Raw genomic sequence first — 26,693 nt, forward strand, 5'->3', positions numbered from 1 at the left:
AGTGTATATTCAGACGAACATACGTGGGGTATCATCTCTTCTATATTTTTCACCTTCCACACACACTACATCCGTTAATCGTCAAACCCGCCAAACTCCTCCTCATCACTGTCCTCCTCTCCCACCACCATCTTCTTTTTCGTCATCACCCCACCACCACTACCACCACCCTTCCCAAAAGCCCCAAACGTCTTCCCGTCCCCCCCCAACACCCTTTCCTTCCTCCTCTCCTCCGCCTCTTGCCTAGCCTTCTCCTCATTCTGTTTCCTCACAAGCTCAATCATATCCTCCAGCTTCATGTGCTCCTCCCTTTCCCGTTCCGTCATCTTGCTCGCCCTCTCCGCCTCTTTCCTCTTCCTCTTCTTTTCTCTCCTCGCCACCTTTAGCTCCTCCGCATCCTGCTTCTCACTCCAAGCCTCGTTCGTCTTCCTCTTTTGCCCCGCCCGCTCCCCATTTTCCTGTTGGCTAGCCACCCTAGCCGCCTTTTCCTTTTTCCATTTTGCCAGTTCTTCCAATCTCTTCTCTTCGCGGAGTTTGTCCTTGAACGGAATGGCTTCCACGTCTATGCCCAGGCCGAGGGAGCGGTCAATGTTTTTGCCCTTGATCTCCGGCATCTTGGGGAGTTCAACCAGCCCGTAGCCGTGGGCTAGGTCCACCCAGTCCAGGTCAGAAATCCGAAAGATGGAAGAGGCTTGGTGTTCAATGTAGCTTCGCGCCCACGAAACAAACGCCCTCTGAGCGAGCTGGTACACTTCCCTGTCCGTGATGGCTTGTTTCCTTACTTTTGTCGAGATCTCCTTGGCTTTCTCTTCAGAAAGAACAATTTCGGGTCTTTCCAACGGTGTGCATGGTGTTTGTCTCACTTCCAGCAGTTGGAGATAACCTTCCTCACGACCTGGTTGGAGCAACACCACCGCCAAACCGCGACGTCCGGCGCGACCGGCACGGCCACAGCGGTGGATGAACACCTTTGTGTCTGTCGGTGGGTCATGCTGGACTACCAAGTCGACTTGTGGAATGTCCAGACCGCGGGCGGCGATGTCGGTGGTCAAGAGGATGGATGGGGAGGTCGAGTTGACGAAGCGCTCAAAGTTCTTTTCGCGGACTTGGGGCTCGAGTTTGCCGTGGAGTGAGACAATGCTGAAGCCTTCTGGGAGAACGCCGTGGAGGACCTTGGCAAAGTATTTTACCGCGAAGCAGGTAGAGAAAAAGACGATGGATCGGGCCGGGCGGGGGTTGAGTTTTTCGAGGATCTGGCAGAGCGCCGGGATTTTTTGACTGGCGGGGGTGATGAGGTACGACATTTGGAGGGACATTGGGGTCTTGCGCTCTTGGATTTCGCCGCCGTCTTTGAGGTTTCGTACCCGGACGGTGATGCGGTGGGGGTATAGTAAGCCGACTGTGACGAGGCGCTCTACGGCGTCGCTGAGGGAGGCGCTGAACAAGCCTGTGCGGCGCTGCTTGGGGAGGTAGCCGAGGATGCGGTTGAGCTCTTGGGAGAAACCAAGGTCCAGCAAGCGGTCGGCTTCGTCCATGACGAGGACTTCAAAGGTGGAGGCGGGGGCCTTGACATAAGGGGAGGCGAGGAGCTCGGCGAGTCGGCCGGGTGTGCCGATGAGGAGGTTTGGTGATAACCTCAGGAATGCGCTCAGGTCTTCGGCCGCTTTTGTCGTTCCTCCCACCAGAAGCTGGGGGTAGACGACCGGTTCGGATGTGATAGTTCGCTTCTCGTCTCGGTCATGTTGCAGCTGCTCGGCCGACTGAGGGTGGAACTTGATGAGGCTGACGCAAACGTTGTAGATCTGTTGCGCCAGCTCGCGGGTGGGCGCAATGATGATGCCTTGGACATGGTGCCTCTTGGCTGCTTCGTCTCCGCGCAAGAGTTTCTAGACACATTTATGTCAACACAGTGAATCAATGGTAATTGCGATGGTAGGTTTCCGTACTTCGACCACTGGAATCAAATAAGCCAGCGTCTTGCCACTACCGGTGACAGCTTCCACGACGACATCCTTATTCCCCCTGAAAAGATCGAGTGTCGACTTCTGCACTGGCGTCGGCTGCTCGAAGCCAGACGTCTGAAGATAGTCGAGGATCCATGGAGGGAGACTCTGGTTCAGCGAATCCCAAGTCCTGGGAGTCTTTTTGGCGCGTGGTTGAACTGGCGCCATCTGAAGGGTCTTGCGATTGTCGGATTTAAATACAAAAGGACAGCCCCTCTATTCGTCTGCTTGTCGCGCAATTGACATGCCGCTTGAAGCCTCCCAAAAAAAATGTCGGGGATCAGTTCGATAGCAGAGGGCTTATCAGCTTATCGATAAGCCCAGTTGGACTTGGCAGACCGGGTCACCCTTGTGGTTCAGAGCACGGGCCATATGTGAGCACATGAGCAAAATGACATTAGGGGTTCTGGTTGAGGATGTCGTCAGTGGTGGGCCAAGGCTTGCCGTGTTGCTTGATGTCGACGTGGCTTTTAGTTTCTTTTTAATTGTGGAACAATCAGCCCGGGAAATGGGCGAATTTGGAGGGACGGAGGACGGGACAGGTGACCCATGGTGGGATGCCATCTGAACTCGTAAAAAAATATCAGTTGTTGTGTGCATAATTACAAGCGGTAACGTCATTCCTTGCAGGCGGGACTGGCAGAATGTGGAGGGCCGCTGGAGCTGCCGGGACTTGGATGTGAGGCACCGTTGAGCACACAAAAAACAGCTCTCCTCTCAACAACTCTTTTTTAGGAGTACGAAGTATCAAAACGGGGATTTATCCTGTCTCTCCTCAGGAACATCAAGCCAAAATTTGCCATCGACAACAAGAGGGTAGAGAGTCACAGACACTGACACTAATAGTGAGCGACATTGAACCCATCTTAAATCAAGTGTCACATGCAACGCTGAGGCCTCAAAGCACCCCGGTCAGCCCGCTGGCCGCTGTGTCTTCCCTCCCGCACCAGCCGAAATTTCTTCGCTCTTCCTCCCAGCACCGCGCTCCAAGCCCGCCGCACCGCACTGCCCAACGGGAAACGGGATCCAAGAACGCACCGATTCGACTCTCCCCCTGGACCGCCGGGATTCGACCCTTTCGCACCAGCCATGCGGCGGAGTACTCACACTCCACCGCATCAACCCAAACACCACACTGGATTCCACAGAAAAAGTTCAAGCCTTCTTTCGATACCACCAGGCCGTCTTTAATGCCCTAGCCCCCGCCCCTATCTCGCCCAACGACCCGAGAAAAGACTGCTTCCTTCCCACCTCCCTCTGGCCGCTGCAGCTCTCCCGTCTCCCACGCATCGTCAAAGGTTGTGTCGCACTGCCAGCCCTACCACCATTTCCCTACGACATGTCTGGCCGAACAAAGCAAGCCATCCCATCTACCCCGCGCGTCATATCGCCGAGTCCGACGCCGTCAGAGCAGGATGGAACCGGCCAGGATGGATACAGCGGGCCGATGACTCGGTCGGCGGCGAGGAGGAGGCTGGCGACGCCATTACCAGTAGAGGAGGATATCGAGGAGGACGAGAGCCCAGAACTCTCAAGGGCCCGGACACGAAGCCGCAGCCCGATCGACACGCGAAAGGTGGCCCAACTAAGCCCAAGGAAAACTTCAAGGATGGCATCCAGCGCTCTCAAGCCGATCGCGGCGGCGGCGGCGACGACGACAGCCATCGCAACGCCCAACGGGAGCACGGGCGAAAAAGCACCAGAAACAAATGGGCACCTCTCCCCGCCCACACCATCACTTTATTATGGATGGAGCTGGCGGGACTTTAGCCGAAGTCCCAGCCCACTCGGTCTGATTCCCATCCACAGGCACTGGAGGACGTTTGTGCACAAGCACGAGGTACCCCGGAAGGCCCTGCACGTATCCATCGGCTTCTTCGTCGTATGGCTCTACCTCTCGGGGACACAAACTTATTCTGTGTGCCCCTACCTCATGGGTGCCTTGATACCCATCGCCGCCGTGGATGTGGTGCGCCATCACTACCAGCCATTCAACCGGTTTTACGTCAAGGTCCTGGGCGCCCTGATGCGCGAGAGCGAGTTTTCCGGTTACAACGGTGTTATCTTCTACCTCTTGGGTGCGTGGACGGCCCTGTACTTTTTCCCCAAGGATGTCGGAGTTATGGCCACGCTGCTGCTGAGCTGGTGTGATACGGCCGCAAGCACCTTTGGCAGGCTATATGGGCGGTACACCCCCCGTCTCCGCCGCGGCAAGTCCCTTGCTGGCTCTTCGGCTGCGTTCCTTGTCGGCGTCGGGACGGCTGTGTACTTTTGGGGGTGGCTCGCCCCGACCAAGGGACCCTTCCCGGGAGATGAGAACTTTATGTTTACGGGAACTCTCCGTCTCCCTCAACTCTTGGCGGATGCTGCGGGCCTGGCCCCGGCGAAGGCGACTATTTCTGGAGGGCTTGCGCTTGGTGTCATGAGTTTGTGGTCTGGGTTTGTGGCTGCGGCTAGCGAGGTGGTTGACCTCTTTGGCTGGGACGATAATCTGACCATTCCGGTTCTCAGCGGTCTCGGAATTTGGGGGTTTCTCAAGGTGTTTGGTTAAAGCGTGGCGTGGTTGTCAGGGTTTCAACACGAGAAGACGACAGAAAAAAGAAATCTGGCCGGCGGCGGCAGCGAATGCGGCCCGGTTGGATGTGTATGTTTATTAAATTGCATGGACGGCGTTGCTTGGGGTTGGGAGGTTTATTGACCCCAAAGGATACCTACGTAGACGTCACCTCGAATCTCTTATCTCATTCAACATACATATTTCTCTACCTACTACCTATGGATCCCATCGGAACATTCGAATATCGAAAAGTGTTCACTCGCTCTATGGCACAGCTATTCAGACCCTACATCAACCCCGCGGTGGGGGAGCACTCATGATGCCATGATATATGCTTCGGAATGAGGGGGCATTTGGAGAAGGCGCATGGGTTTTGTTGGCTCTGCAGCTGCCACGCAGCTTGACTGTATGTCTTGCATCGGCTTACACGCGGGGATCATGTTCAGAGAAGGGGGCCCTCCGTCCGTCTCTCTCCTCTTCGTGTTGCGCCTTTCAATAATCTCCAGAGGCTGTCACGGCAGGTGGTTTGTCCCACGAACGGTTCCTTCGATTGCATCAACCACTTTTGATGATTCGCCCACCCTTCTCTGACAAAAGCCCTAGCCGCATGCTCGACACGAACACCTGGTTGCGCCAAGCCTTTTTTTTTTCTCCATGCATATTCAAGGTACTCTGAAGATATGACTCCCGTACGAACGAACGAGTCACCTCTTGGACTTCCATGTCATGTCTATCGGCTGCTGAAAAGAGGGGACTGACTGATGGAGAAGTGAATCCGACTGTGGCTGCCATGGTTTTTCGTCTGTCCTATGAAATCGTGCCCAGTCATCAAGAGCTCGGCACCGGCGCAACGCACGTCTGCGTTTGACTGCATGCCGGTCCAGTTTCCTACTCTGAGAGTTACATTCTCTCCGCTAAATCCCACTGGATTTTCTCGAACAATTCCCAGTGGATCGAGAAGATCATTGAATTGGTGCGGCACCACACCCACGGCCGGACGTGCGGCAGGACGTCTCCTCCCTTGATGCGTTGTCCCCCTTCCTCAGCATAACATGCTGCTACTGCTGCTGTCTTTCCCGAGCTCCTGCATCGAGGATTGGCGTTTCATTCGAAACTGTTGAAGAATACCTCCGGCCTCGTTCCTCTTTACCGATCCTCAAAGCCAACACCTACACAGCCTGGCTGTTGACTGGCTCATTCTGACTCAATACTTGGCAATATCTCCCGTGCATTTGGTGGTTCTGCCTGGCCGTTTTTCCAACTGGAGGAGATGGAGAAAAACGCCAACTGGCTAGTCTCGAGACATCCAGTCAGACCTGCAGGAACAGCACTCGTTATTAGCTCACCAACCATCCATCCCATCCACAGCGGGCCCAGGCTAACGGGTTCTCTCGCTCTCACGCTCTCGTCAGTGGTTGAAGCTCTGTCCCACAAGAATTCGGCCATTGGGTCGGCTCGAAGAAGAAGAAACAGCCGGCAAGCCGTTATTTGTCTCGCATGGAGAGGAAGTCATGCCCCTCCTTTCCGGCCTTCTACCCGGCAGCTGTTATATGCCGTTATCCTAGGTGCTTCTTGGACAAACCAGGGGTGTAGCGGTCTAGGGGATTTGCGAGTGACTTGGCCTGTCGGGTGGGATGATGTTTGGATAACAACAGCTGCTGACTTGCTACCGAGCCGCCGGGGCTTTGAGGTAGCGAGTGGCCACTTGCCTGATCCATCAGTCGGGTCCTTCATCCGGCCACTCATTCTTCTGGGTGTCCTATACTCCAATTTTCTATTTTGATGTCCAACAACTGCCATCAGAGACACGGTACGGCTCACCGCTTTCCCTCCTGCCAGTCGGGATATGCACATATTCGAGACCCTTCAACTCTGAGGAGAGCAGCAAGCAAGTCTCGGGAACTCGCCACTTTCAATATCAATGGCAGCTGCAAAAGGAACGACATCACATCACTGCCGTACCTGGGTTGCGTACAACGGAGCACCGAAAACCGGAAAGGCAAGGAAAAAATTAGACAGCGGGTGCCTGTGCCTGGGGTTTATTCCAAAACCTTCCTTCGGTAAAGCGGATCCCGGGAGGCACGACATATGCTCGGCCCATATATGGTGTAGACTATCATAAGGTGGATAAAAAGAAAAGAACGAAACAGAGCCTTGCAGCAGAAGGCGGATGGGAACACGGAAAGTCAAGGTCATGCCAGGGCTTATTAACCTGCATTTCTAGACGCAGGCTGTGGGGGTGAGCCAAAAAAAAAAAAAAAAAGGAGTATTCTGCCATGCCATTCTGGATTCATGGCTGACTGCCACGGGGGGGGGGGGGCAGTCCAGAGGCGGCACCTCCACCTTTGCAGGTCGAGTAGCCACTCAATCCGCCGACTTTCACCGAGACAGCAGAGGGATTTACCTTTTCAGCCTTGGACCAATGGCGTTATTCCACCTTTTTCCTTCTTTGGAATCCTCGATGTCAGGAAAGATGCCCTCCAGCTTTGCAAAGGGGCCGGAGACAACTTAGACAGTCGCGCACAGGCCAAGTCCAACATACGGTGTAAGAGGATGCAGGCCACTCTGCAGCAGGCATTCGTCTTGTTCTTTTTTGTCTTCTGGGATTTGGACAACACATTGCCCGACTTGATGCATCACTGCCTAACCCGACTTTGCAACATTTGTTTGACGTCCGCTTCTTTATCCCCCCCCCCCTCTTCAACTTGTCCGAGCCAACGAAACGGTGGGCTATCAGCCTAGGTATCTTTGAGCAACCTTCGCCGCTTTTAACTTGATTCCTGCCTGGTTCGTGGATCCAAACGGTGCATATACCTCCACACATGCCTCCACTTCACTCCTTCGCCATCTTCCGGTCCGCCGCTTCCTGGTTCGTGGATATTGTCTCCTGTTCCCATCAGCCAGCCTATCTGCAGCTACCGTTTCGTCTGCCTGTCTGTCTCTGCCGGTCCGGTAGTGTCTGATGACACACACATCGTTGTCGTCCAGACCGTCGTCACTTTTCTGACCTCCACTTGCGGCGAAACTAACCTCTCACAGGTGTTTCCCATCCCCCCCCCAATCTTTCTATCTCTTACACCCCATCCCTGTCCCGTCATCTGCAGAAGAGAGGATCTTGTCCCGAGCAGGGAGTCAGTCTATACCAACCATGTTGCTGTTTCTTGCCTCTCTCTCTCTCTCTCAGCCGGGACTAGTCGTCGTCTACATGGCTATGTACACTCCCCCTCCATCAGCCAGCTTTCTTTCGAGATCGAGTTTATCCTCCCTTGAAACCTTGAAGCCTCTATCTCTTTCGCCTCCTCCTTCCCACACACAACACACAAATGCCCTCCCCGGAGCCATTGGGCTTACAACCGGAGTGCCGGCTCCCCCGTTGTAGCCAATACAAACGGTTGATAGTCCCACCTCTCGGCATATGCGAGTTGCTTTCACTCGCTCCTTTTTCTTTCTGTGATCACATTGAAACTTCCTATAGGTCCCTCTGGCGTTTGGTGGCTTTCGTTTCTTCCTCCAGGGATCACCCCATCCATTGATACGGCCCTGTTGGTCAGTGGTTGATATCAAGGGTGTGTGAGAAGGAGGGGGGTGAGGTTTACGTTTTTTTCTTGATCAATACCGATAATTGAACGTCGTCACCATACTTATTTCTCATCACATACCTACATGCCTGGTTTGTTCTGGCCAAGTGAGTTAGTGTGTAGGCTTTTGGTTCAACGAATAGGAGTTGCCATCCTCGGGGATGGATAGAGTCCGTCCTTATCCATGTCCCCCTCTCTCTCTCCCTCGTGATGAAATCGGCATGCTATCGGCCGACTGGGTGAGAGGGGGGAAGGGGAGGAAGGGGGAAAATGTATAAAAGGGGGGGAGATGGCAGATATGGGAGAGATTTCTTTTCTTTCTCTTTTCTTTCTTCCATTCTTTACAACGAGAACAAGTTGAGTTGGGCTTGATACCTACCATACTGCGCTACAGCTCTGTCTGCTTGCTTTCACACACACACACACGCACACACACCATTACTTTACTACACTTTACCCAAGAGGAGAGACTTTCACAAGTGACACCTTACTCTTGGTCTTGTCCATCCAACCATTCTATCTATTCACAGCCCTTTCCGCCACACACACACACACACATACACACACATACACACACATACACAAACATTTCACCCTAGTTACCTTGGGCAGAAAGTTTATTTATTTTTCCCAAACCCAACGGTTACACATTTTTACCCTTTTTTTATTCTCCCCACCACCGCCACCACTACAATCTTCCCATCATCACCAAACTTTGCCATATCAAAATGTCCCACTATTCAACCTCTTACTACCCCACCACAACCTCCATCCCCATCCCGCCCACCAAGTCAGCCTACCAATCCCCCTACTCTCCATACTACCCACCCGCCGAGGAGACAGGGACGTACTCCGTCTCGCCCCCTGAGCTCACAGATGATGGGCACAGTTTGGTGAGCACTGGTGGTGGTAGCTACTCTGTCGGTCCGTCGGGGTCGGTCTCCTCGGGGTCAGACTACTACTATGGTGGTGGGTCTGGGGTTGGGGGGGATGTTGCGGCGGGAAATGTGGCGAATGTGGATTTGAACGAGTACATGGCTGAGAGGTTCAGCGGGGGGGTGATGGATTCGGTCGGGGGGGTGATGGATGGGTGTACTGTGAGGCAGGCAAAGGCGTGAGTTTTTCCCTTTTGATTTTGGAGAGAGGAAGAGAAAAGCTGACAGAGTTAAAACAGTTCTGGTCATTTGAACGCCAAACACAGGGAACTGCTCGAGTTGCAGGCCAAAGCGCAGGCGAGGCTGGCAAAGACGAGGGCGAGGTTCGCGCAGGGGATGGAGGATGCGAGGGAGGTGAGGGAGGATTTGGAGTGGACTCAGAGGAAGGTTGCGTGAGTTTTTTGCCCCCCCCTCCCCCCCTTTTTTTTTTCTTTTCTTTTTCTTTTTTTTTTTTTGTTTTCCTCCCCTTCAGCATTTCAAGCATGGGAATTTTTGGCTATCTGGCTTTGAACCCCCAAAAACCGCGAGATCTCAAATTTGGCGGACGAGCAGCAGGAGGCAAATCTAGGGACTGGCTGTTTTCTGAGAGAACAGGGGCTAATAATGGAGAATAGGTCGCTCAAGACAAAAGCGTCAAAGAAGCACACAAAAGAGTACACCAAAGCTCGCGCTCGGTACCCAAGCCCAGATTACTGAACCCTCCCCTTTATTTTTTTTTTATTTTTTTTTTCATTTTCTCAACCTTGTCCAAAAAATTTGTCTTGTTCGTTATTTTTCATTTTGGTGGGTACAGCAATTTTGATGGGATATCCAAATTTTATTTTTTTCACAGGTGAGGGCAGAAGGCTGGAGGAAAATCACAGCCTTGGGGAAGGAGTGAGGTTGATAATGGCAAGGCGCGCGGCAACACACACTCCACTGATCTCTGTTTTGTAAAAGCAGCGAGTGGAGGTTATAGGGCTGGGATTGACAGGGGGGGCGTGTGGTGTGTGGATGATTCTGCATTTTTGTTGCATATGCGCGGATGGGGATGGCGGGCGTTTTTTTTTTTCGTTTTTTTTCTGGGTTGAGTTTGGTTTCACGCCCCCTCCATCACGCCGCCGCTACGGGCCGCGCCCACCTACCATTCTTTTCCCCCTGGAATTTCCCGACTGGGAGGTAGTGGGGGTGGTGATTGGCGGGGGGAGAAATATGGGCTGTGGATGTTGACAGGGGAGATCTCACTGGGACTGGGGATGGCAAGAGAGTTTGGGGTGGGAAAAATTGATGGGTTTTGCTGCTCACACCCCCCTCCTCTAGAGTACTGCACGTCAGAGCGGCATGGCGGGAGCAGGCGGATGTGCTGTGCTGTGCTGTGCTGTGCTGTGCCCAGAGGGAGGTGTGGATGAGATCAGGCGTGAGGACCAGGGGGTTCTGTTCGTTGGACCCGGCAGATGGGTGCTCCGTGCCTTGCTTCTGGGAGTAGCCGGGCAGGTTTTTCCACGTGGACTGGGGGCTCAGCTGAGGAGACTGGTGGGGAGAGATAGTCATGGGCCTTCTCCGTTTTGCCGTTTTAGGGCAGCGTTTATAAGACGGGGTGATGATGGGGGGGACGGCAGCTGAACTTGTCTGTGGGTCGAAACAAGGTCTGTGAGTAACGAGAGTTTTTTCCATGTAGTTTCTTTTCTAGCTGGTTAGGTCGTAATGATACCTTTCGTTTTTGGTTACCCGTGAAATCTCGTGACTGGTGGTCAGGTGAAGGTTGCCTAGGGTTGATGAACATATGTCCTGATTTCTGTCTCGCCCAGCTCTGTTATGTAGACACTAGCACTTGTTTTGTTTCGAACTGGGTCGATCATCTTACTAAGGTCATGGCTTGGTGCCCAACCAGATATGTAGCGCTTGGGCAGGTGGAAGCATGCAGTTTTGGACAGACATGCCTCGGACACCAAGGGGAAAGCATCACGTGATGCCACTGGCTATCTTTTGGGTGACAATGTGTTGAAGAGCAAAGAATTAAGTGTGGTCTGGTATGTACTATCAAGTTGTAGTGTTACAGACTCAGTCGTCAATCATTGCGTTATAAGCTTTTCCCACGCCAGAAGATAAAGATGCTTGAAACAGAATAGACGCTGCGTTTCAGGTGGCAGCGGCGAGGAACACCTCAGCTTTGGCTTCCGCCACTGCCTCTGGCGCTTTTGGCTCGGGACCAATCTGTGTTGTCTCCGGTTGGGTAGTTTGCTGCTGGTCTGGATGCTCTTGGCTTTGTTGTTCTTGTTGCTGCTGTGGAACTCCCTTTGGCTGGTAAGGCTTCCTTACCGGCCAGGTACCCACAGGTTCCAACCCATTCTTCTTCTCGAGTGGCTCCCAGGGGTTCTCGTTGGAGCGGGAGTCGTAGTAGTCAATGTACCAGTTTGGATTGTGGCCACCGCCACCCCTGCCGCCTCTGGCCCCTCCTCGGCCTCCTCTCTCACCAAAGTTGCCTCTGCCTCTTGCATTAAGATTACTCCGGGTGGTAAGGTTGGAACCTGACTCTTGGCGTTGTCCCTGGTTTGGACTATTACTGCCCTCCTCCGCTGCTGCTGCGTCGTGGCGATCTTCGTCGTGATTGACCCTCTCGGCTGTTATTGTTGAACCTCGAAATCCCTTGATGAAAGGATCGGACCCTTGGCCTGTTGGGGATGGTGAGATGTCAACATCAGTATCGGTCGTGACGATGATGGACGAGCAGGAAGCTCGGGTTGGACCGCCCCTAGGGGATGGTGCGGGGTGGGTGCCGTCGGGCGCTTGGGGGTGTGCTGATCCTTCATCTGACCGGGATCTCTTGCTTGGTGGGTGTTCATCAGAGATGGAGGAGGGACGGGGCCGGCGAGTGCGAGCGGTGGTGGTGAAGGAGGAGAAGCCCATCAATCTAGCCATTTCGGCACTTTCGTCATCTTGTTGGGGGTCATTTTGCTCGGTGTGATGGTCGCCACCGTCGAGAGAAATTCCGCTGGGGTCGGACATTCTGGACGTAATGAATGGGGAATGAGAATGAGGTGGTTAGTCGCCAGCTGACCTCGACTTGTGATTCAGATATGTGAGAATAAGTAGGTAGTGTTGTGTGCCGAGGTGCTTCGAAAGGTCCTTTGTGAGTTCCAGATTCAGCAGCTTAAAATCAAGCTTCCCTGCGTATTACGTTATTTCCTCGAGAAGCTGTTCAAGCTTGGGTGGGATGTCTCTTTGTTGGTGGGTGCTGGAGTGACGGGAGACCAGATGAAGTCGGCTGCCGATAATGAAATTCAGCCTTGTGGGTCTCTCGCTAACCACGGGAACGCTCTAGCGGCTCTGTGTGTGTAACCGCAGCCGGCCGAGATGTCTGTGAGCTGTCAGTTTTCACATTTATTTTCCGTGTTCTCGATTTACATCAGGTGATTGGGCTTGTCCCTGAACGGGAACTACCGTTGGTTTGAAGTCTAGAAGTGTGGTGGAAGGACCAACGGTTGTTCAACTGTCAAAGACGGCCCCAGGGTCCGCTATAAGGGTCAGGTTTTAGTGGGACCACCTGCTTCTAACACAGTGAACCGAATGCCTGGAATAGAATAAGCAACCAACTCCTCTCTCGTCTGTGTCTTTCCCAACCTCAGTCAATCTGCAATCTCAGGGAACCTGTGCCATTACACACGCTGCATGTCGCACCGCCGAAGCCGCATGAAGAGTTGGCTTGATACCTGTAACACCCCCTGAACTAGACGCTCGGACACGCACACCCCTGCCTCTCCTCACACCTTTCATATCTCAACCTCACTTTCATTCCATCACCACCATTCTCATCTCACATCTCACAGCATCATTTCCACCAGCATCATCATCAAACTCACCAAAAATGTCACCCATAACCCTCCACGAACCCTCCAAATACTCCCTCTCACCCACCACCACCACCCCCTCCCCAACCATCGACTTCCTCTCCCGCACCTGGTCCGTAACCCACTCCACCCTCCCCATGTGGCGCAAAGCCCGCAACGTCAGAATCACCTACTCCCCCCTCCCCCAACCCACCCCCGGCTCCCCTCTTAAAATCTCCGACCTGGTCGAGTACGAGCCCCTCGACGGGTCCTCCCTTAAAAACGTCCGCGGCGTCGACACCGCCTCCGTTCCCAACTCACTCACAAGCTGGGACTGGCGAGGCTCCAGCTTCCTATTCTTTGTCACCTCCCACTGGGAAATCCTGGGGTACGGAGAGGTCCCAGAAACGGGGGAGCGATGGGTTGTAACTTGGTTCCAAAAAACCCTGTTCACGGCTGAAGGGGTGGATGTGTACAGTGATCGGAAAGAGGGGCTGAGTGAAGGGTTGAAAAAGGAGATTTTGGAAGCGTTGGAAAAGATGGAGGGTGGGGTCGGGGGGTTGTGTAAGAGGGATATGCAAGAGGTAAAGGTTGAGTTGCCTTGGAGGGAGCAATAGAATGGTTTATTGATTTTGCGGTTGGGTATTATGAGCAGGGTTTGGGTATTTGGGGTATAATAGTCTAATTCAGCGCTCCGTGTCATCTCTACTTCTAGTGTGTTTCCTCTCCCTGTTTCTGTCGCGGTGGGATCTCTCTGAATGGTGACCGCCTTTCTCGTGTCTGGCGCGCTTGGGAGATGGAGACCTGCTTCTGCACCTACGTGAGTCTCTTTCAGAGCGATGCCGATCCCTGCTTCTGCTCCTTTCTCTGTGCCTTCTTTCCCCGCTTGAGTTTCTGTCTCTATGTCTTCGTCTGTCGCTGCTCCTATCCCTATGTCGATGCCTCCTCTCCCTTCTCTCTGCCTTTTCCAACTCTCTCAGTTCCCTCTCTTTTTCCTCGTTTACCTTCCTTCGTTCTTTTTCCAGCTCCCTCACCTTGGCAGCACCGCTCTTCATCATGGCAAGCGGGTCACTCGACACCAACCTTGCCGCTTCCCTGGCCTTTCTGTTCGGGTCGTCCTTACCAAAGACATTTTTGCTTGGAACGACCGACAAAATTTGGTCATCCGGCGTGGCATACCATGCGTCACCTGTCCCAGCCACAGTTCCAGGACCAAGACGGAGTTGGGCCTGCTCAGCCAGCTGCTGCTTCTTTTCCTTCTCCACATCCGGGTGTTTTGCATGAATTTGTTGAGGCATAAAAAGGGTGAGATGGCCTTTACTGTCGACCAAGTCATTTGGGGTATTCAATGTGGTGGGTGGCGCTAGTGATTGGAACTGTTGATACTGCTGCTCCTGGCGTTCTCTTGCGAGTCGTAACTCAAAGTCGGTGTCATCCTCTCCTTGACGTTTGCGTTTCTTTCGGGGTTCTCGTGGCTCCCTGACTGATGATCTGATTTCTGTGGAAGAGTCGGGTCCAGGAAGCGGTGGCGGGACCTCTCCTCTCAATATGGCCAGCCTGCGCTCAGCATCCTGCTCCTGCATGCGCTGCTCGCCGGCTTCCTCCTTCAGGCGAGCGGCTGCCTCGTCGCGCCTGACGCGCTCGATGTTGGCTGTGTTGTAGACATTCCATGATTTCTTGCCTAGGAGGTGGAGAGGCATTGTAAAAGATGTTTATCTGGATAAAGATGTGATTGATGGCTGTAAGAAGGGCCATCAGTGAGGACGTTGCACCTTGATGGCTGGCCGCCAAGACAAAATGGTGGGGTCCAACATGGGGCGCCAAGCTGCCTGTACATTAAAACGCCCCCTTTGTACACCGTTTCGCCACATTATGTTGTGGGCCTGCGACAACAACTGTCCCGCTGGCGAGCTGACCCGTGTGAGCTACCTTGACCTCGAAATCTACCACCAACTCTTTTCCCCCCAGGCAACGAAGAAAGCGACTCGTCATATCAAACTGTCCTCTTCTTCGAAATCACACCATATAAAACACTGCGTCCCGCCACCTAGTCCCGTTACGCTATACCAACCGGCACACCACAAACATACTCGAGCGAGATGGATCCGCGCAGCGCCCTCTTCGGCTCAGGACCCCGCGGCGGCGGCAGCGGTAGCGGTCTCCCCGGCCGCAACGTCCAACAGCAGCGACCCCCTCAGGCGGGATACCCTCCACAGCAGCAGGGAGGATATGGCTCTTCGCAGCAAGCCGGATATGGCCAGGCGCCACCACCTCGCCAGCAGCCAGGAGGATACGGCCAAGCGCCCCCTCCTCGACAGCAGGCCGGAGGGTACGGCCAGACCGGCTCTGGCCGTATTCCGCTCAGGTTGGCAAAGGTCGAGGACAAGACCCTCCAGTCGCAATACATCTTTGGCAATCTGTAGGCTCTTGCACCCCGTCTCTTGCCCATCGTGGACAACAAACTGACAGCAACACAGCTGCGCCGTCTCCCCCCGAGACTTCCCACCCAACCGGGAAAACACCGATGTCTACATCCGCCTCACCGGCCCCCAGATGAAAGGCGGAGGCGACTTTGTCGTCACAGCGCGCCCAGTCCCCGGCTTCCCCGATGGCTGCATCAGCTTGTCCGACCCTCAAAGAACATGGTGCGGCGTTGGTCTGATGGACTCGCTCGAGGGCGAAGTCTATGACCCCTTTGCGCGGAGCGCGCAGACCTATCTCGGCTCTATAGACGTCGAAATTGGGTTTGCGTCGCTGAGAAAGGTCGTCGACGCACCATACGATCAAGACGAGCTCGCCGAGCAGTTTATCGCCCAGTTTCAAAACCAGCTCTTCGCGCCAGGCCAGAAGTTGTTGATGGACGTCAAAAATGTGCCCCTGGCTATCACGGTCAAGACGGTCACCTTGACGGACTTGAGCATGCAATCGCAAAATGGCGAGGAGCCGCCCACGTTGTCAGACCCGCGCGCCAGGGGTATCCTGCACAAGCATACCAGCATTGGGTTCTATAAGGATGCGAGCTCGCCTCTGAAGCTCAAGGCGTCCAACAAGAGGCCTGCTGCTAATGCTATTATCAGCCCTGACTTTAAGTTTGAGGATATGGGTATCGGCGGTTTGGATGCCGAGTTCTCGACCATTTTCAGAAGAGCTTTTGCTTCGCGCATTTTCCCACCGGGCTTGATCGAGAAGCTGGGGATTATGCACGTCAAGGGTATGCTTCTTTACGGTCCTCCGGGTACAGGCAAGACGCTTATTGCCAGGCAAATTGGCAAGATGCTTAATGCCAGGGAACCAAAGATCATCAACGGTCCCGAAGTGCTGAATAAGTACGTTGGCCAGAGTGAGGAAAACATTCGCAAGATGTTTGCCGATGCCGAAAAGGAATACAAGGAAAAGGGAGACGAGTCTGGGCTTCATATCATCATCTTTGACGAGTTGGACGCTGTCTGCAAGCAGAGAGGGTCTGGTGCCGGTGGCGGCACTGGTGTTGGTGACAGTGTTGTCAACCAGCTGCTTTCCAAGCTCGACGGTGTGGACCAGCTTAACAATATCCTGTTGATCGGAATGACCAACAGGAAGGACATGATTGATGACGCGTTGCTGCGGCCTGGTCGTTTGGAGGTGCAGATTGAGATTTCCCTGCCGGATGAGTTTGGCCGGTCGCAGATTCTCAAGATCCACACGAGCAAGATGAAGGAGAATAATGTCATGGGGAGTGATGTTGATATTCTGGAGCTGGCGGCAAGGACGAAGAACTTTTCGGGTGCTGAGCTGAGCGGTTTGGTGAAGTCTGCGACGTCGTTTGCTTTTGCGAGGAACATCAAGGCCGGCACTACGGCTAGTGTCAGTGAGGATGTGGTGAACATGAAGGTTGGCATGCAGGATTTCTTGCACGCGTTGGACGAGGTCAAGCCCGCGTTTGGTACTGATGATTCGGAGCTGGAGGACGTGTTGCCGTTTGGGATCATTGAGTACTCGAGGGGGATTAGCCATATTCTCAAGGACGGCATGCTCTATGTCAAGACTGTGAAGGAGCAGCCGAACCTGAGGGTGATGAGTGTTTTGCTTCATGGGCCGAGGTCGAGCGGCAAGACGGCGCTCGCGGCGAAGATTGCGCAGCTGTCGGATTTCCCTTTTATCAAGCTTATCACCCCGGCGTCGCTGGTGGGTTATAGGGATGAGCTGGCGAAGAAGGATTATTTGCATAAGTTGTTTACGGATGCTTACAAGTCCCCGTTGAGTTTACTCGTTATTGGTAAGCCCCGTCCCTTTTTACGCAATCAGACAAGGTCACTGACATTTCTCAGACAATATTGAGCGTCTCATCGACTGGGTCCCCGTCGGCGCGCGCTTCTCTGGCTCCATCCTCAACACGCTCGTCACGCTTCTTCAAACCCCACCACCCAAGGGGCACAGACTGCTCATCCTCGCCACCACGTCGCAGAGATCAGTGCTGGAGCAGCTCGACGTCACGACGGCGTTTGACAACCAGATTCCCGTGCCGGCGATCTCGGACCTGGGCGAGCTGGAGGCGGTGCTGGGGCAGGTGGGCGCGTTCGATGGGAGGCACGGGCGGATCGTGCAGGAGATTGAGCGGGCGACGGGGAGTAGGGAGGTGAATGTGGGGATCAAGACGGTGCTGACAAGCTTGGAGACGGCGAAGCTGAGCGAGAGCCCGGAGGAGTGGTTTGTGGAGCAGATTTCGGGGCAGATTGCTAGGTATCCTGGGGTTTGAGGGTTAGAAGGATAGAGAAGTTATATAAAGAGGTTTTTTGTCTCTGATGCAAATAGAGTGAGTTTAGAAATCTAAGGGGTTGCTGAGGGGAGGTGGTGGTCTGGTGATGATGTTGTAGGGGGGGTGGAAGTGATTTGACAGGAACGTACGTACTACCTGTAGGTATGGTCCGAGGAGATTTTTCAACGAACCACCCAACAGCATCAGTGGTTTAGTGGTAAAATCCATCGTTGCCATCGATGGGCCCCGTGTTCGATTCACGGCTGATGCATAACTTTTGCTGTTGTTTCACACATGCTCTCTTGTTTTTTTCTCTTTTTTTTTCGGGTCTCTCATCTGTACTTCTTGCTCTTTTGCAGACAATTTCCCGTTTTGTTTTGGGTTGGGAGGGGGTGGGAGGGGGGGGCGGGTAAAGGGGGCAAAGAGAATGCTGTGGCTGGCTCTAGTTAGGAAATTGGGACGTTGAATCCCCCTTGGGCAGGTTTAGCGGTTGTTTTACATAGGACTGAAGTCTATCTTTTGGGTGGAGGGTCAAATGCCTATCGCTTGTTTCGATGACTGAAGGAGTGAGAAGTCGGGCGTGTTTATATCAGGGATGGTGGTGGAAGGGTTGAGTGAGAGCGGCGGTGGTAGATAAGTAGGTTTGGTTGTGTTTGGCGGTTGGATGGTGTTGAGTGGGGCGGGTGTTTATAGGGATATCCTGGAGATAAAAAAAAAAGGGGGGGGGAGGGGGTGAGTTGGGAAAAGATAAACTGCGTCTTAATGGGAAGTAGTAGACAGAAAGCGAATTAACAGGACAGAAAGAGACTGGCTGATGTGTTTTGGATAGGTAGCTTGGTCAAGCATCTTGTGTGGAATCAAGAGCCGAAGTCTTGGTTTAGATGTCTTCTTGTTAGATGACTCGAGTTGTGTAGGTATCTTTTGGAGTGCGGGATATGTACCTATGTACGAAGTATCCATGGGAGAATTGGTATCACTATTATTGGGTGCCTAAGGTAGGGTAGGGTGTAGCAGTTGGGTTGACGATGCCAACCTGGCTCATGCTTCTGAGCTGTTGTGTAAGGTGGGCGCAGACTGGTCTCGCAGAGCTTGTATGCGTCGATGTGGAAAGAAATAGGTTACTTATCTTCATGTTCGAAGTTGTTTGTACCTTCTTAGCAGTAATGCTTGTTTCAATGACCTTGAGTGTCGATCTGGCTTATAGGTAGCTTGGTGCACTCCCTCTGACCTATTTCGGTGCTGTTTCTTCTCCGATTAGAGAGCGTGATGGAGTCTTTTGAGTAGAAACGCTTATCTCAGTGGACGCCAATATCTAGATAGTGGCTCCTACTATAGGCAACTGCCTTGCTCGGCGTTTAGGAGCTCTTGTTGTTTTGTGGTATTAGACGAGATTGTTTTGCTGAGTCTTTTGGCAACTGGCAGCAACATTAACTACGCTATGTTTACCTGTTAGTGTTCAATTCCTGTCCTTTGACTTCGGGATCTTTTCTTCAAACTTACTTAAATCACATAGGCAGAAGGTCTTTACTTTTGAGCTCTATACCAAGATAGCTAATTTCTGCCGTACCGCAACTCTTTCCTGAACATGATCGAGATAAGTCTCGAAGTCTTTCCAGCTTACACCAACGCTAACGGCTCAAATACAGAGTAGCTTTCATGAAGCTTGAATTGTCTTGGGTACTTTTGCGTAATCACAATCTCTCTACCGCACAAGTCTCAAGTCATCCGCTGTACTCGTGATGGCAACACAAATCCGAGGTGACAGTGACCAAGGTGACGCGAGGTGAGAGTCACAAAGACCGAGGAGGCGGTGTGCTGTGCCTCTTCTGCTGTGCATAATGCCGTAAGTCCATGTAACTGTTGCAGTAGCAGCCACATCAGCATCCCTACCGATAGTACAACAGCATTTAACTATCAATTTTCTCTACCTAGGTAAGGTCATCAACCGCAGAGGTTACAGTGTACCAGAAGAATGGCTCAGTTTGATCGACCCGTATGGTTGACGTGTTGGTAAACCTCCTGTTCATATAATCAGTCCCCAGAAGCATAAGACACAGCTGTCAATACCATTTCCAGGGGTCATCTGAAGCCCCCAACACAATGAGGCACATGGTCTCCAGAGTATGATAAGAAATCCCGAAAAAGCAACAAAACACTCCGGGACCCTCTTCACACCCCTCCCACCTCATACATCATCACTCATAAGCGATGATCAGCATCAGGAGCGAGCCGGATCCATCCACCCCCCTCTAACAACTCACCCAACCTCCAAAGTCGAAACCCGAATCACCAGACCAAAAATACACCCGACCCCTACTGCAGCTAAGTTATTTTCCCGAGTCCGAAAGCTTTTATTTGTCCGAGAAAGCCACGTTTATGCCCCTTCCTCCAACCGGATCACTGTGGAGAAAACATCGGAGAGAGCAACACCACACCTGTATCTCTTATTTGAAGATTCAATGTTTTTGTTGAGTTTGCATCCTGTCTATGAGCCGGCTTCCTATTTAAGGGATGCATGCCCGTTGACACTGCCGACAGCCATCATCGCTTAGGCGAACATGAAAGTGGTGCCGGAGGGTGTGGTGAATGATGAGCATACCCGTTTCGGGATCTGCCCGTCTAAGGTTGTCAGTCGTCGTTTGGTAGCATCGGCATCGGGGAGTGTGGAAACATAAACGGTCAGCTAGAAGAAGAAGAAGAAGAAGAAGAAGAAGAAGAAGAAGAAAAGCATCCGGAGTGCACGCTCGGAGGTGTGAAACAACACGTGGGGTGCATGGTTCGACCGAGGTTCATGTGGAGGTTGGGAACGCCGGTGGTGATGATCACTAACTGCCGTCTGTTTGGGTGGCTTATTCATCATTCTATCTGCTATCTATGAAGATGATACTATCACAACTTCCTACTTAGGACCCTCGGTTCGAGCTATATCGGTTTCAGCGGCTGGCTGGTCTCGTGTTAGATCCATCCCTACCTATCCACATTCACATCTGCCGACCCTGAGGTAGTCGATAACGACATCAAAGACTCCATTCACAATCTGACACGCCCACTCACCCGGCACATCATCTTCTATCAACATTCCATCTCCAGCTTCTATCTGTTCCCCAAACCCATGTCCAAAACGGCAATGCCCTATCTCGGCAACGGAAGCTCGCGTGACAGGGAGTGAATCCCTTCTCTCTTGAGTCTCATGATGACCATAACATTCCTTTCATATGACAACAGCTACCACTATAATCCCAAGGGCCCTCTCCGGACCAAGCCTCAATCAAGACTATTTTCCTCGGGTTCGGGGAGCAAACCCCATCGTGTGTAAAAAAAAAAATATTTAAAAATTATGAAAAAGAGGCGCGTTCCTTTCAAGTTCTTGGCCTTGAAGTTGAAGTTTTGAGAGACCAGGTTACATTCCACCCCAGCCTTCACCCCCATGAGGGCTACCTATATCACAGCTCTGATATACCCCTCGCTTCGAACCAAAGACAAAATCATCACCTCAATAATAAGCTGGTAGCTCGCTTGGATGCACGTTCTTGATACATCAGGTTTGCGATCACATGACTACGTTGTTTTTATTTCCCCGACATCGTGTTTTTTTCATTGATGACCCAGGTACAGGTATCATCACATATGGGCTTCAAGTTGGCGTTGCATCCTCCACATAGCAGATGCGTCTGCATTAGCTTCACGAATTCAACGTTTGAGGTAGATCACTTGCATATACGCTTGTTGTTCAAAACGAGAAATAAGAAAGAAAAAAACTCAACTACCGGATTTAGTTCTGCAATAGACTCCAAGCGATGGCAACATCACACGGGGAAGAGCTCCATTTCAGAATACATCATGCATACCACTGTAAGGAGGAATCAAATAAATAAAAAAGCGCGGGGTGCATATGCATTATGTACGTACCATGATGCTCTAACTGGCCCTGAGAGAGACCGTTGGGAAACAAGAAAAGTTTGGTTACGGTACTGCAAGTTTGTCTATCTTTAGCAAGCTCTGGCACACCGCTGGATATGGGGAAGGCGGATGATGAGATGTGAAAGAGTATCGGCACCTGCTTTGTTGCCAACAGCTAGTCTTTTCTGGTAGCTGAACGACGAGATATGCAAGATGTATGCAAGATAAGATCTGGGCTTGGCTCTGAGTGCAATAGTGTCGGATCAGAGGTTGTCCCAGTTCGATCTATTATATTGACTTTGACAACTCCAAAGTAGTGTGGGGTTGGGTTTCAGTGGCTTGTGTCTCTGTCTTTCTTTGAACAGCTTTCGTATGTGTATTTCCAAGCATGCTCGTTCGGCCATTGAGGACTCTGACAGCCAAAGCTCGAACCCTTAGAAAACTTTACACAGAGGTAGCGTTTGGCTTTGAGTAATCTTGTTGTGTCTATACACAGTCCTGATCTCTCTGTCTGTGTTTCGCTAGTTTTAGTTGTTGACTTTGGAGCTTCAAAGACTTCAGCTTCTCACTCACTCTCTCAACTGCACTCAACAACGCCTTCACAAAACATTGACAGAGGTCAACATGTTATTTAATATGGAAGTCTCACGGATCCCCAAAACTTTGTCTTGCCTGCAACCAAGTGAATCCTGGAGCTTCAAGGTATCTACCGTCCCATGCTTCAGTCTACCTATCGCAAGACTCGAGACAGCTCAGCATCGCGCTCACCTTAACACCTACCAAAGACACAATGCTAGCCATCCTTAACTTGTTGCTTCAAAGTCTTTTCAACACTGTACCAGACACTGTCGCCACCTTATTCGGCTCTCTCAGCTCCCTCAGCTCACTCCACCAAAGTCTCCATCTCCTTCCTTCAGCTCAGCCAAACTCCACTCCATCCATCGGCTCCCGGCAAGCATTCGTCATGATGATGATTCCTTCACCTCCCACCCCCATCTCCACCAAAAGCCCAAGGCTCATGCGATGCTCCTTTCTTCCCCCTTCAAAATCCCAACTCCAAAAGACCCCATCCCAAACCCCATCACGAAAAAAAAAAACCCACCAGATCGGAACCCCCGGTAGCGACCTTCATGGTTCACCAAACCCACCAAACTGTCATCGATTCCACACATCACGCCCTCCCTTCCTATCCCCACCACCGTTCCCTCGTCCGATATTCTCATTTCTTTTGTTTTGAACCGATTCAACATCTCGATCCAAACTCCACCAAAGGAGCTTCCCACCAAACCCTCCCCACAAAACCCCATCCCCTTCGGACAACCACCATCTCCTCCCAAACCATGGACTACCCTGTCATCCTTTAGCGACAACAAACTTCCTCCACGCACCCCCTCTCAAACCCTCAGCACCACGATCCCCCTGCCAAACCCTCCCTAACCCACGTGGATTTCGCAATTGTGATTGATAGATGTGATCAACCAAACCAACTTCAGCTTCAACGGTCCCAATTTCACCACCACGTGGCTTACCCAACATGATTACCACCCCTCCGGCGACGCTAACTAGTGTAAACCACTCCCTTCGATCACGTTTGCCCAAGAGTTCCAGAAGCTCTTGGTATGTACACAAGAAAAAAAAAACCGGCGCCGTCTCCCTCACCATAATGCAAACCAAATCTTGGCATTCAAACCCCCAGTATCCCTCGTGCCCCGACACCCCGATGACCACGTTTTTCTCTCTCTTCTCCTCGGAGCTCACGCCGAACCGGCAATCCGGGGGGGGGGGAGGAGGGGTGCGTGTTTCGCCATCCAACCCCGAAAGGTAGTCAACTCCGATATCCGTCCCTCCTCCCGGCCAATAACCCCAGCTCCGAGCGGGACGGGGGCGAGGCAGTGACTGACTTGAACCCTGAGGTCCAGCACGTCCAGGAACGAAACCCTCTCCCCCCCCCTCTTCCAAAAAATGACCTATCACCACACCTACTGCTGCTACTGCTATTACGCCAGTTCCATCCATGCGTGTATGTACGGGTAAAACCCAACTACTCCTAGTCAGGAACGCCCCCCCTCGTCCCCCTACCTTCCCGAGTGCGAAACCATCTCATCATCACCTAAGCCACCAACCGCACAGCCCGCCCTCAAAAGCTTCTAGCCTCCAGTGATAGAAGCCCATAGCGCACGCACTGCGCTGCCCATCTCATCACCTATCCAGGGCGGCATCGATCAGCAAAAACAATGTCTTAAACATCCTTGTGCAATTGTGTCATGCCTTTTAGTGTCCCCAAAGTCATCATTGTCCATGCGTACACTTACACCACCAAAATGTCGTGACCCAACCTGCAGTAGTAGGTAGCCAGCCCTCCTAATACAAACCCGGGCACCCAACCACCAATCACCTCCCCTCTTCGCATTCGTCTCAACTTCCTGCATTACCCTCTTTCTTTCTACGGATACCAAAACCCTGAAACACACAAGCCCTCCCTTTACCCCCTCCTCAAAGACCCGTTCTGGACACACGGCAGAAGTGAGGGGCAGAACGCACAGACCCTATCTGCATGTCAATCTGTCCGGTGACATCGGGACTTCGGCCCTCTAGTCGTAGTGTGCATCCTACAATTCACCACAACCAGGAAGGAACAATAAAATCTCTTTTACATACCTGTTTCTGGCTCCAGTCTTTGCCCTTGTCTGATGTAGACTCCATCTTCAGCCCGTGTTTGCATAATCAAACGTCAATGCTCTTGCAGAGAGAAAATCCTCATTGTTACACCCCCCTCCTTCCCTCGCTGGCAGGCAAAGGTGGATTGATGACAGTAAGGAGAGGGGTCTGCTTGAACAGTGGCGTCGTCCAGACCGTTTGCTAGCGTCATTAGTTTCACTCCAACTTTCATGCTTCAATCTTCTTTTCCGAATCCTCTCGCCGGTGCTCCGCCCAAAAGTGGACAAGCAGAATCAACAAACAAGCAAGCCCAAAAAAATCCACAAACTCGTAGCGTTCGTGCCGGTGTCATTTCGGCCTTCCCTGGTGACAACGCCTCGTGGGTTAGCCGGGTGCGAGATATCAATATTCTTTGAGAAAAGCCAAAACGTCTACTAGCCCGATAAGCTTAGAGTATATGTGGAATGCTGCGGCGTGGTCAAACGGTTTTGATGAGTGTCGGTCTCATATATCGACCTGATAGACCTGAGCCCTTCTTGGAAAGTGGTAGATGAACAACACCATAACCTCTTGGGTCGTAGAAATGCTTCATCATGTATGTCATCCCCCATCCTGTCCTGTAACAGCACAACATGGTCAGTACCAAACAAACAGCAGCGTAGCAGCAAAGCAGGAATCCCCGACCGGATTACGCACATCCAGTAGTGTCCGTCTCCCTTCGTCCACAACCGCTAATCTCTCCACTCTTCCCTCGTGAAGGCATCGTCAGAATCCAACTCCAGTTACGTATCCGTCCACTCCACATGGTTGGCAGCAGCCAGAGCACAGACAAGGTTTGGCATCTGAGTTTGACAGCGCCGAGAAAATAGCGTGGGCCAGGGTTCCTGGTTCCCCAACGTCGCACTAGCCCGACAGGCTAAAAAGGCCGAGCAGCTCGTCTCCATCATTGGCCCGTTTGGCCTTCCATGGACCGTCGAAATCGAGAAAGGGACCCTAACCCCTCAGCAGCTTGGCCTGAATCTTTCTATCCCCGATCCCTGTTGGAGAAGGGGTGAAGGGGAGCCCCCGCTTTTGCTTGCTGAAGAAGTGGTGATCCTCTCACACCCTGTAGTGTAGGTGGTGGTGTTGTGATAGCAACCATCATCCAAGAGAAACGGCTCCAGGCTGGCTGGTAGGGTGGTGACCATAGTGCCAGTTTCTCTTTCGTGAATGTTAAGCTCCGAAACCTCTGCGCAATCCGGACAAACTGGGAACGCAAGCGACGGTTGCAATGACAGTGGAGGTTGCCATTGAGGAGGACTGACTTGCAGCGACCGAGCGAGTGAGGGGCCGGCCCGTTGAAAAAAAAGCAACAAGCATCAAAGTCAAAGAGCAGCACGATTGCTGATGACCCCCTCCATCCACAGTTCACGATATCTTTGCGTTGCAAAGGAAACATGATGGTGGGTGTTGGACAATGCATAATGTCCAAGGTCGGAGCAATCCTTGACGATGGGAAGACTCAGCTCGCATGATGTCTTTTGATGAGGTTTACGGGCTGCTCACCAGAGCGAAGATCGCTTCCCTACGCTATTGGAATTGTTGGCTAACGCTTTGCTTGGTGCTGACATGGAGCAGGGACACACCTGGTTATTATTAGCCTCTGATATTCCTCTCGTTTTCAACAACGGATCAAGTGAACGGGCGAACCACCGCTTTGGGAGCAGGGTCCAACTGGACAAGATCGTCGATGTTCTTCTTACCCTAGTTTCTGTTGCTTGATGGAATTGTTGTGAAGAAGCCCTCATCCTGGACTTACATCAATTGACCGACTCTCAAGCCTCACGACTGGCAGAGCTGATGAAGGAGGATCTCGGCCAATCCGGGCTTTTGACTCCCGGCCATACCCCTGTTGGGTTGGAGAGAAGGGGAAGCTAAACCCGAGCTTCTGGTGCCGGAATACCACCCGGGCCACGTGCAGATCATGCGGGGTTGGCGAGCACAACGAGACTTTGCCCCTACCAGAGACAACTTCCGCGCCGAAAGGTCTTCTCATCGTTGACGAGCATACGATTCTTGGTACGAATCGGAGGATGAGTGAAAGCTGTTCATATGTCGTCCGTCCTTGCCATTCGACAGAAATTCCTCTTCGTGCCATGCATGCTGGAGGGGCGGGAACGCCGCTGTTTCGTAGAACTCCAGCTGGATGGAAGCCACTATCTCACCGGTCGTCAAGAATGGAGATGGATGGGCGGGCGGGTGGTGGCCTGACTGGCTTCGGCACGTTGGGACATGTTGAAGAATCCCAGTCTAGCCTTGGGCTTTACCTGCATGTCTCAGGTCGGTTAACAGCTTCTTCCCAAAAGCATCAGGTTCTATGCCACACTAGTGTCAATCTGGATGAAGAAGTGTTTCAAATCTGAGGGCTTTACACCCAAAGGGATTCTGTCCACTGCGTGTTTCGAATCTCCTACAAAGCAGAGATGACACAATCAAGTAGTCAACTCGAATGCCGCCATTTCCACACACATTCCTGGCGTCA

General features: G+C 52.4%; 9 protein-coding genes and 1 non-coding gene across 10 annotated transcripts; 5 read left to right on the top strand and 5 right to left on the bottom strand.

Moving 5' to 3' along the window:
* Nucleotides 1–37: 37 nt before the first annotated feature.
* On the bottom strand, nucleotides 38–5,993 carry SPB4 (ATP-dependent rRNA helicase spb4). The gene is made up of 2 exons (XM_062892207.1): nucleotides 1,947–5,993; nucleotides 38–1,886 (listed from the first exon to the last, which is right to left on the bottom strand). The coding sequence occupies exons 1-2, from the start codon at nucleotides 2,169–2,171 to the stop codon at nucleotides 75–77; spliced, it is 2,037 nt and encodes a 678-aa protein (XP_062740289.1). The 5' UTR covers nucleotides 2,172–5,993; the 3' UTR covers nucleotides 38–74.
* Nucleotides 3,343–4,554, top strand: DGK1 (Diacylglycerol kinase; the record flags this gene model as incomplete). Its single annotated transcript, XM_062892208.1, has 1 exon — nucleotides 3,343–4,554. The coding sequence occupies one exon, from the start codon at nucleotides 3,343–3,345 to the stop codon at nucleotides 4,552–4,554; it is 1,212 nt and encodes a 403-aa protein (XP_062740290.1).
* A 1,031-nt stretch (nucleotides 5,994–7,024) lies between the features above and the next one.
* Nucleotides 7,025–7,180, bottom strand: QC762_605170 (uncharacterized protein; the record flags this gene model as incomplete). Its single annotated transcript, XM_062892209.1, has 1 exon — nucleotides 7,025–7,180. One exon carries the CDS (start codon nucleotides 7,178–7,180, stop codon nucleotides 7,025–7,027), a length of 156 nt encoding a protein of 51 aa, XP_062740291.1.
* A 1,686-nt stretch (nucleotides 7,181–8,866) lies between these two features.
* On the top strand, nucleotides 8,867–10,789 carry QC762_605180 (uncharacterized protein; the record flags this gene model as incomplete). The annotated part of the gene is made up of 3 exons (XM_062892210.1): nucleotides 8,867–9,252; nucleotides 9,313–9,465; nucleotides 9,688–10,789. The coding sequence occupies 3 exons, from the start codon at nucleotides 8,867–8,869 to the stop codon at nucleotides 9,767–9,769; spliced, it is 621 nt and encodes a 206-aa protein (XP_062740292.1). The 3' UTR covers nucleotides 9,770–10,789.
* Nucleotides 10,790–11,191: 402 nt separating this feature from the next.
* On the bottom strand, nucleotides 11,192–12,058 carry QC762_605190 (uncharacterized protein; the record flags this gene model as incomplete). Its single annotated transcript, XM_062892211.1, has 1 exon — nucleotides 11,192–12,058. One exon carries the CDS (start codon nucleotides 12,056–12,058, stop codon nucleotides 11,192–11,194), a length of 867 nt encoding a protein of 288 aa, XP_062740293.1.
* A 275-nt stretch (nucleotides 12,059–12,333) lies between these two features.
* QC762_0091480 (uncharacterized protein) lies at nucleotides 12,334–13,039 on the bottom strand (the record flags this gene model as incomplete). Its single annotated transcript, XM_062884058.1, has 2 exons — nucleotides 12,334–12,410; nucleotides 12,913–13,039. The coding sequence occupies 2 exons, from the start codon at nucleotides 13,037–13,039 to the stop codon at nucleotides 12,334–12,336; spliced, it is 204 nt and encodes a 67-aa protein (XP_062740294.1).
* On the top strand, nucleotides 12,918–13,496 carry QC762_0091490 (uncharacterized protein; the record flags this gene model as incomplete). The annotated part of the gene is made up of 1 exon (XM_062884059.1): nucleotides 12,918–13,496. One exon carries the CDS (start codon nucleotides 12,918–12,920, stop codon nucleotides 13,494–13,496), a length of 579 nt encoding a protein of 192 aa, XP_062740295.1.
* Nucleotides 13,497–13,565: 69 nt separating this feature from the next.
* QC762_605210 (uncharacterized protein) lies at nucleotides 13,566–14,579 on the bottom strand (the record flags this gene model as incomplete). The annotated part of the gene is made up of 1 exon (XM_062892212.1): nucleotides 13,566–14,579. The coding sequence occupies one exon, from the start codon at nucleotides 14,577–14,579 to the stop codon at nucleotides 13,566–13,568; it is 1,014 nt and encodes a 337-aa protein (XP_062740296.1).
* A 186-nt stretch (nucleotides 14,580–14,765) lies between these two features.
* Nucleotides 14,766–17,688, top strand: SEC18 (transport between ER and Golgi ATPase protein). Its single transcript, XM_062892213.1, has 3 exons — nucleotides 14,766–15,298; nucleotides 15,357–17,134; nucleotides 17,187–17,688. Exons 1-3 carry the CDS (start codon nucleotides 14,979–14,981, stop codon nucleotides 17,612–17,614), a joined length of 2,526 nt encoding a protein of 841 aa, XP_062740297.1. The 5' UTR covers nucleotides 14,766–14,978; the 3' UTR covers nucleotides 17,615–17,688.
* Nucleotides 17,689–17,814: 126 nt separating this feature from the next.
* On the top strand, nucleotides 17,815–17,885 carry QC762_0091520. The gene has a single exon. It is a non-coding gene; the product is annotated as a tRNA-Gly (tRNA).
* The last annotated feature ends 8,808 nt before the right edge of the window (nucleotides 17,886–26,693 follow it).

This window comes from Podospora pseudocomata, chromosome 6, assembly GCF_035222375.1.
Source record: "Podospora pseudocomata strain CBS 415.72m chromosome 6, whole genome shotgun sequence".
Classification (NCBI taxonomy): Eukaryota; Fungi; Ascomycota; class Sordariomycetes; order Sordariales; family Podosporaceae; genus Podospora; species Podospora pseudocomata.